Source organism: Diachasma alloeum, unplaced genomic scaffold (assembly GCF_001412515.2).
Source record: "Diachasma alloeum isolate Michigan unplaced genomic scaffold, Dall2.0 Dall_scaffold_01162, whole genome shotgun sequence".
Classification (NCBI taxonomy): Eukaryota; Metazoa; Arthropoda; class Insecta; order Hymenoptera; family Braconidae; genus Diachasma; species Diachasma alloeum.
This window is the reverse complement of record NW_021681272.1, coordinates 75,286-83,991: the sequence shown is the minus strand read 5'-3', so window position 1 is coordinate 83,991 and position 8,706 is coordinate 75,286. Positions and strand designations below refer to the sequence as shown.

The 8,706-nt window shown below is 44.5% G+C and overlaps 1 protein-coding gene across 1 annotated transcript; it reads right to left on the bottom strand.

Annotated features, from left to right (window-relative positions):
- Nucleotides 1-1,139: 1,139 nt before the first annotated feature.
- LOC107045988 lies at nucleotides 1,140-6,415 on the bottom strand. The gene is made up of 5 exons (XM_015268413.1): nucleotides 6,350-6,415; nucleotides 3,226-3,475; nucleotides 2,239-3,093; nucleotides 1,974-2,171; nucleotides 1,140-1,885 (listed from the first exon to the last, which is right to left on the bottom strand). Exons 1-5 carry the CDS (start codon nucleotides 6,413-6,415, stop codon nucleotides 1,140-1,142), a joined length of 2,115 nt encoding a protein of 704 aa, XP_015123899.1.
- Nucleotides 6,416-8,706: the final 2,291 nt, after the last annotated feature.

Below are 8,706 nucleotides of genomic sequence, written 5' to 3'. Positions count from 1 at the left end.
GTGTCTACTGCGTTGAATTCCAGCATCTGCTGAGTTGCAACTACTAGTTGAGTAAGCATGATTGCTGCTGTTAGCTCGAGTCGAGGGATTGTCATGCGCTTGATGGGAGCTATTTTTGTTTTAGCGCACATCATTACCGTTGATGCTGGCTCATTGATTTGCTTGGTGCGGGTATAAACCAATACGCCCATGGCTGCTGTTGACGCATCTGCAAACCCGTGGATCTGGATGCTCGATGTATGCGATGAGAGTCTCAGCCACCTTGGCACTGAGACTTGATTCAGTTGGTTGAGGTTCTCTCTGAAGCTCGTCCATTGATCTTCATACTCCTTTGGAAGTGGTGTGTCCCACGTGAGTTTGAGATCTTGGATGATTATCTTGCCTCGGGTGATTACTGGAGCGATGAATCCCAATGGATCAAACAGTTGAGCAATTTCTGATGCGACTACTCTCTTGGTGACTGTCGCTGACTCAAACTGCTTTGATTTAAATCGAAATATATCGGACGATTGATGCCAATACAATCCGAGCACTTTGGTGATAGGCTCCTCGAACTGGATGATTGCCTCACTCGTTGAGATTCCCAATTCCTCTAATACATGTGGGCAATTACTGCTCCACTTTTGTAGAGCGAGACCGCCTGTTTGACAGAGCCCTTGTAACTGCCATGCGATTTCTTTGAGGTGATCTTCTGTATCAGCTCCGCTGTAGATATCGTCGACGTAGCGACCTTTGGTGAGTGTCTAGACGGCTACTGGATAGTGATGTCCTTCATCCTCTGCTAATTGTTGGAGAACCCGTAGAGATAGCCATGGAGAACAATTGAGACCGTAGGTGACTGTGGTCAGTTGGTAGGTGATCTGCTGCTGATTTTCGTTGATCCACAGAATTCTCTGGAGATCCCAATCGTCTTGATGCACTCGAATCTGTCTGAACATCTTGACAATGTCCGTTCCGAAGACAATTCTGTGTTTTCTGAGACATGTTAATACGTTCATGGTATTAACTTGTAGTTTCTCACCCGGATAGAGGATATCATTGAGAGATAATTCTGATGAGCTAGGACTTGGGCCATTGAAGACGACTCTCAGCTCCGTGGTGAGTGCGTTTTCTCTCAGAACCCCGTGATGCGGTAGATACTATGCTGTGGCGGGTTCTGCTGCTTCTGGGGCTTTGCGCATGTGTCCCAGTGCCTCATACTCGTTGATGAATTCTCTGTAGAGCTGAGAATATGATTCGTCTGTCTGGAGACGACGTGCAACTGACTGGAGTTGACGTGAGGCCTTAAATTTAAACTCTCCGAGCGCTGTTGGTGAGGTCCGTAGAGGAAGTCTGAGGATATAGCGCCCAGTTTCATCTCTGGTGTGTGTGGACTTGAAGAATTTCTCACCCTCGATTTCATCTGATGATAGCTCTGCTGATGAGTTGGAATTTTTTGGTAATTCCTCCTGGTGCCAAAATCTTTGAAGAAGCTCTTGTAGTTGCTCGTTTGAAGATTCCTTTACGGTCGATTGAGAAAACCTCGGTGAACAACCACTGCATTCGATTGGACCTGATAGTATCCAACCAAATATTGGTTGTTGGCCAACTAATTGAGTGTTTCTGGACCTGACGACTCTGCTTTTGATGATCCCCCTATAGCTGTCAGTCCCTATGATGATGTCTATTGGACCAGGTTTTAGATAGTCTGGATCAGCTAGTTGAAGACCTTGTGGAGGGTCGATCCACGTTGGTGAGCACGAGAATGATGGTAGCTTGACGGTGAGTTTCTTGTCTATGTGGGCATTGATTTGCACTTGCTGTTGAAGTCCATCGACTGCTTGAAGCAGTACTGATACTGCTCCTCTCGTGTAACCGGAGTTGGTCTCTCGTATTCCGATTAACTCTATTTTTGATGACCTTCGTAAGAGTTGTAGTTGATGTACTAGTTCCTCAGAGATAAATGATAACTCTGAGCCTTGATCGGTGAGCACTTGCTTTGAGAAGGAAGCCCTTTTGAGATCGTGCTCGTACTTGGGCTGTTGCTAGAAGTACATATTGCTGATCAGCTACTGAATGATGACTGCTCTGCTCGATGATTGGCTGCTTGGTGATTTGCTCTTTGATGACAGGCGATATTGAGGTACTGATCGCCTGATTGGTGATGAGTCGTGTTGGTGATGCTCTAGATGCTGATAGGTATAATTGAGAGCGATCAATGAGTGTTTTAAATGAGAATGAAACTAATTTTTTACATACACTCAGCCCAGCTCGTTCCTGGTTGGACCGTCTGTGGATTTTCTCCACTTGTTGGGTCCACTGGAGCTGCCTGCTCAGCATCTCTGCCGTTGGTGTACGTGTTTCCACCATGGATGAGCATGTGATGCCTGCGCTTGCAGCTGAAACACGTCTTGGTGGACCTGCACTTTGAGAATAGATGTGGGCCCAAGCAGTTGAAACAGAGCCTTGTGCTGACCATGAACTCATTCCTCTTGACGGGGAACAGGTCGACGAACCTCTGACAATTCGCGATGAACTGTGGTCCCTTGCAGTAGTCACAGTGCTCCTTGGGGAGCGGTCTGGTGGGGTCTCCTGGCTCCTTCTGTCGAGTTACTGCTAGGTGAGCCTTTCTCTGACGTTGAGTTGCTCCTTGCTTCTTGACTGGTGATGCTAGAGGCTCGGTGGTCAGCTTGGCTCCAGCATTGATTCCTCTTGCGCAGGATTCAACGAAGCCGCTGAACTTCTCCAGCGTTGGGAAGTCCTTGGAATCTCCTAGCTTCAATTTCCATGCTCTGAGATTTTCAGCATACAAGGATTTCCTCAATAGATGAACGATCATCTGCTCACTGACTCTCTCCTTGGACAAGCCTGTCATAGTGATCAGCTGATCTCTCGTCTCAAGGGCTTTCGCTGCATTGGCGTTGAGGTTCTCCGCAGTTGCCTTGGTGATCTTCGGGAGGTTAAGGATCCTATTGAACAGTGCTTGAGCGATGAGTCTGGGATCCTCATATTTCCTCACTAGCCCCTGCCAAGCCTTCTCATAATTCTCATCGGTCACCGTGAAGGTGTCGATAACATTTGCTGCCTGTCCCTTGAGAGCCTCCTTGAGGCGTACTAACTTTTGCACTCGGGGAATTGAATCATCTTTTCCCACCAGTGACTGGAACAAGTCGCTGAACTGCTTCTACTCTGAGTATTTTCCTTCGAATGTTTTCAGTCCAATTCTCTTGAGTTGATTGGCTTTACCTGATGTTGTTGATGTACTCGTTGATTCCCTCTTCTTGATGATTCCCTTGAGCTGGCAGATGAGTTTGAGGCAGATTTTCTTCAGCGTTGAAGCCCTCTGATAGATGCTCTGAAGAATATGTTGATGAGTTGACAGGAGGTTCTCGCTGAGTTTGTCTTGGATGATGAGAAATTCATTCCATTCTCCTTCGATGATTTTCTCCTGGCCGTCCGACTCCTCGACTGTGAGACTGCTAATGTTCTCGGCTGACTGCAACAATTCGTGATAAATATCATTAAGTGAATACCTTGAAGTCCAGTTTATTTGTTTGGAACTTCTGAGTCTCTGTGAGTTCGTCTATTGCAGTTCCCATCTCGGCTCCAGTGTGTTTATTTTCTTGTTTGTGAATGGAAGTCGCGTCAGGAAACTGCGGTGTAATTTCTTCATTGAAGTGCGCTTGAGATGGATGCTCAGTAATCTGGATAATTCATGCATACGTTGATTATCTCCTAACTCCGCGTCTGACATGGTGGACGTTACTGCTCTGGGTGAGGTAACTTATCGATAATAGGTAGATACCGACTGATGCTGACTTGGTACCCATTGTCGATAAGGTAGGGCACGCTATTAGGTGAGGGCGCTCTTCCAACTGCCTGTTGGTTTTCGCGTTGCGCGCGCGGCTTGGGCCTCGGCTAGTCCCGACGGAGACCGAGGTTTTCCGAAGTGGCACAGCATTAGAGGTCGAAGTGTCACTACCGGTGTTTACAATACCGAACTTCAACGGTAAACACTAGGCACAACACTCTGTACTGTTGATTTTCTTTACTTGTCCGTAGATTTGCTCGTATGGAATCCGAAAGTCCGTTACACACGAGGCGTCCCTATTATTCTAGAAATTTCCACTCACTCCCATGCACTTATGCCCCTATATCCGGCTCGAAGAACCATTTGTTTGAGATTGAAGCTAAATCGAGATGCCGGTTGGGGAACAGCGGAATTGTGGAAGGAGGTGGAAAATTAAAACACGCGGAATTATAAAACCACAATGTTGATGTACTTTATTGTAGAATAACCCATGCGTCTTGATAAATTACTAATGTTACACTGTTGAGTTGCTCGACAAAGTCAATTAAATGATCATTTGAAAAATGCATTGCACTTGAGATTCACTCGATATTGAACTTGATGATTGACTCAAAATAATTGATAGTTAACTCGGAATTAATTGATAATTGAATTAAATTAAATAGAGACACTGAACGAAGAGCTAGACTCACATATATCGCGTTGATGTACTCCGGTGATGTATTCGTTTGAGCGGTTACGGCGATATAATACTGTGATTAGAGTGACTCTCTCGGTGGCTAGAACGATACTACTGACTTTTTCGGCGATTTTCTTCGTAGCTGACCGTGACCTCGAAGGGTCCCGAAGTATCTCGAGATTTTCGTTGAACCCGGTAACCGTTTGACTAGTTTGAATAGCTGAATTTCAAACAGGCGTTTTTTGTAGGAAATTAGATTCCCTACAAAAAACATTGAATGGCAAAATGTTGTAAACCCATTTGTTTACAAGATAATTGTAAAAAAGTGTTTTGCAACAAAAAAATCCACGAAAATCAGAACCCGTCCCTTTCCCATTTTTGACACAATTGTTTATTTGGTAATTTGGCCATGGTCGTAGCTATGGGATTGACGTTGGGGATTGTCAAACGTCACGAGGGTCACTTGGGGGGAGAGTCAAACGTCACAAGGGTTACTTGCGGATGGTCAAACGTCACGAGAGTCTCTTTGGGGAGAGTCAAACGTCACGAGGGTCACTTGATGGAGAGTCAAATGTTACAAGGATCACTTGGGGGAGAGTCAAACCTCACGAGGGTCATTTGCGGATGGTCAAACCTTAGAAGGGTGCCTTGAGGGAGAGTCAAACGTCATAGTTTTCGCGGAAAATTTGAATTATTGACAATTTAAGAGATGCAATATTTCAGATCGCCTAGAAGCTTGACAACAACAGAAACAATTTCCAAAGTTGCTACTTACAACAATACACATGGTGTTAAATGAGATATCCATAATTTCACCATTGTCCCTATATTGGCTTTTTCCACTTGTAATTCTTATCAGCCTTGTGAGCCTCAGAATCTAAAAATAATTTTATTTTCCCCCAAGTGACCCTCGTGAGGTTTGATTGTTTCTTCAAATGACCCTCCTTACTTTTGTCTCTCCCTCAAGGTACCCTCCTCACGTTTGACCATCCACAAGTGACCCTTATAACGTTTGACTTCCCTCCCAAATGACCTTTGTGAAGTTTAACTTTCCACTAAGTGACCTTCATGACGTTTGACCATCACATGGCTACGGCCATGGCCACTTTTGCACGTGAGAGGATGAAAAGGGCCGATTTTTATCATTGCCCTCAAAAGGACAGTTTTCTCCATGATCCAAAAGAACATTCTCCACGTGTCCTCCACCAGCTGCAATGCAGAGTCTTGCTCTCTTCAGAAAATTCTCCCTCATACGTTGTAGCTCTTCGGGAGTGATAGTGGCTACTGCAGCGTGCAGCACTGCAGTCATCTCCTCCTGATTTCCTGGATTGTGAGGGTATATCCGGGACTCCAGAGTAGCCCACAAGAAAAAATCCAGTGGAGTGAGGTCTGGAGATCGCGGGGGCCAAGCCACAGGTGGATGGCAACGTTTACCCCTGTCCCGATCGTTCCGGTTCCCTATCCAGCGATCCGGAAATCACTCATTCAGCTGGTCCACTACTGCCACGCACGTATGAGCTGGAGCCCTATAGTGCTGGAACCAAATATCTCTGTCACCAGGATCGTCACCGATTACAGTTACAAGGTGATCTTGCAAAAATCCCAAGTAATTGCCACCCTGAAATAAAAAAAAATTAAAATAATTATTCGAGTGGTAATGAAATCATACAGAGTGAAAAATAGAATAATGGCCTCAGTGTTGATTTCACATTGATTCCTTGTCCCGTTCACACTAAACGGTTTCCCAGAAAGTCCACACCATGGATGGTGTGGACTTTCTGGGACACCGTTCGGAGTGAATTGAACAGAGAATTAGTGTTAAATTAAGACCGAGGCATTTTTCCATTTTTTGCAGTGTAGGATAAAGAAAAAATACTTACGTCGAGACGTTCTGGTAAGTGATAAATGTGGACTTCATCACCAATGATTCCTCCCCAGATGTTCATACTGTCCCAACGATACTGATAGTTCGATTCTTTCGCGAGACGAGGATTTTCAATAGCCCAATGATGCTCATTGTGCTGATTGATGATGCCCTTTCTCACGAAAAGTTTCTCATCTGTCCAGCAAACGTTGCGTATGAAATCGGAATCGCGACTTCTGTCAAGGAGCCATTGGCAGAACTCCACACGCGTCAGCAAATCTTCTGCTTTCAGCTCCTGAACACGCGTGTACTTCCATGGATGGAAACCTTCACTTTTCATCACACGATGAACCGTGGAACGGTCCGTGTGTAATGCCGATGCGATTCCCCGGATGGACATTCCTGGATATTCTTCGACACACTCGAGAATTTCCTCCTCCAACTCCACGTGATCTGCTCATCTTGGGCGTCTTTCGCCGTGCCTTGGGAGGACTTTACCCTCCCTCAGCCGTTGAAAAGCATCCCTGAAGGTACGTGGATCAGGCACCACACCATTTGGGAACTGCTCTGCGTGGATTCGAGCAGCTTCCGCCCCGTTGCCCCCCGAAACACTATAAACTACAAACGGGTCACTTGTGGATGGTCAAACGTTAGGAGGGTACCTTGAGGGAGAGACAAAAGTAAGGAGGGTCACTTGAAGAAACAATCAAACCTCACGAGGGTCACTTGGCGGAAAATAAAATTATTTTTAGAGTCTGAGGCTCACAAGGCTCGTGAGAATTACAAGTGGAAAAAGCCAATGTAGGGACAATGGTGAAATTATCGATGTCTCATTTAACACCATGTGTATTGTGGAAGTAGCAACTTTGGAAATTGTTTCTGTTGTTGTCAAGCTTCTAGGCTATCTGAAATATTGCATCTCTTGAATTGTCAATAATTCAAATTTTCCCCGAAAACTATTGCGATTTTTCCCTAGTGACTTTTGTGACGTTTGACCATCCGCAAATGACCCTTGTGAAGTTTGACTCTTCCCCAAATGACCCTCGTAACGTTTGACTCTACCCCAAGTGATTTTCGTGACGTTTGACTGTCCCCCAAGTATCTCTTGTGACGTTTGATTCGCGCCTAAATGACCCTCCTGACGTTTGGCCATCCGCAAATGACCCTTGTGATGTTTGACTCTCTCCCAACTCACCCTCCTAACGTTTGACCATCCGCAAATGACCGTCGTGACGTTTGGCCATTCTCAAAAGACCCTTGTGACGTTTGACTTTTCCCCAAGTGACCCTCGTGACGTTTGACAATCCCCAACGTCCATCCCATAGCTACGACCATGGCTAAATGTCCAAATAAACAATTGTGTCAAAAATGGGAAAGGGACGGGCTCTGATTTCCGTGGATTTTTGAAAAACACTGTTTTACAATTATCACTGTTGAAAAACACTTTTTTACAATTATCTTGTAAACAAATGAATTTACAACATTTTGCCATTCATTATTTTTTGTAGGGAATCTAATTTCCTACAAAAAACGTTTTATAATGAAATAACCTAAATTCAGTAGTTTATTAAATAATTACAAAAATATAATTAACATTGTTATGTAATTATTTAATAAACTATTGGGTTTACGTTATTACACCATAGGACGTTTTTTGTAGGAAAGTTGATCTTCTACAAAAAAATTTTTTTTTGCAAAATGCTGTAAACCCATTTGTTTACAAGATAATTGCAAAAATATTTTTTTTTAGCAAAATTCCACCAAAAGGAAACATCAGAGCTGTGGGGATTCCGTAAATAATTAATAATTATTAATTGTTTACTCAAAGCGAGAGAGGAAAGAATCTTTTTTTTTCTCTTTCGTAATCCACTCCAAATACATAATAAGAGCGACAGAGAAGTATCGTTCCTTCTCTTTCTCGCTCACGAGTGGAAGGGGAACTCTATCCCGCCTCCTGCTCAGTGGAAGGAGCATCACGCACACTGATGCGCACAGCCATACGGGCGTACAGCTGCTGAACGCTGTAGCGCCATTGGCTGTCCTTCTCACCCTAAGAACTCCTCAGGGGTGCTTCTGATCAAAAAGTGCAAAAGGACTTTTCTGTTCAGAATCACCCCGTGAACCTGCCCGTTTCGGATCGGCATGTACTTCAGGGACACCCTGTATATGATCGGATCATTAAATTCCACTAACGAACATTTAAATGTTGACTAGCATTAATGGTATGGTTTGGATGTGTTTGTGAAGACTTGCGCCACCGACGCCTTCTATGACTTCCTTCAGATGCTTTGGCATAGGGTAGCATTTTGTTGTTTTCAATTCGCGACAGATGGCGCTAATGTAGCGCTCTGCAAAATTATTTCATGACTACTG

Bases quoted from the DNA above. Each gene is read 5' to 3' on its own strand.
- LOC107045988 (XM_015268413.1), bottom strand. From the start codon at position 6,415: ATGAACATCTGGGGAGGAATCATTGGTGATGAAGTCCACATTTATCAC. The intron at 3,476-6,349 runs GTAAGTATTTTT...GAATTGTTGCAG, and splicing joins ACTTACCAGAACGTCTCGAC to TCAGCCGAGAACATTAGCAG. The intron at 1,886-1,973 runs GTGCTCACCGAT...CATCAAAAATAG, and splicing joins GGGCTTCCTTCTCAAAGCAA to AGTTAATCGGAATACGAGAG.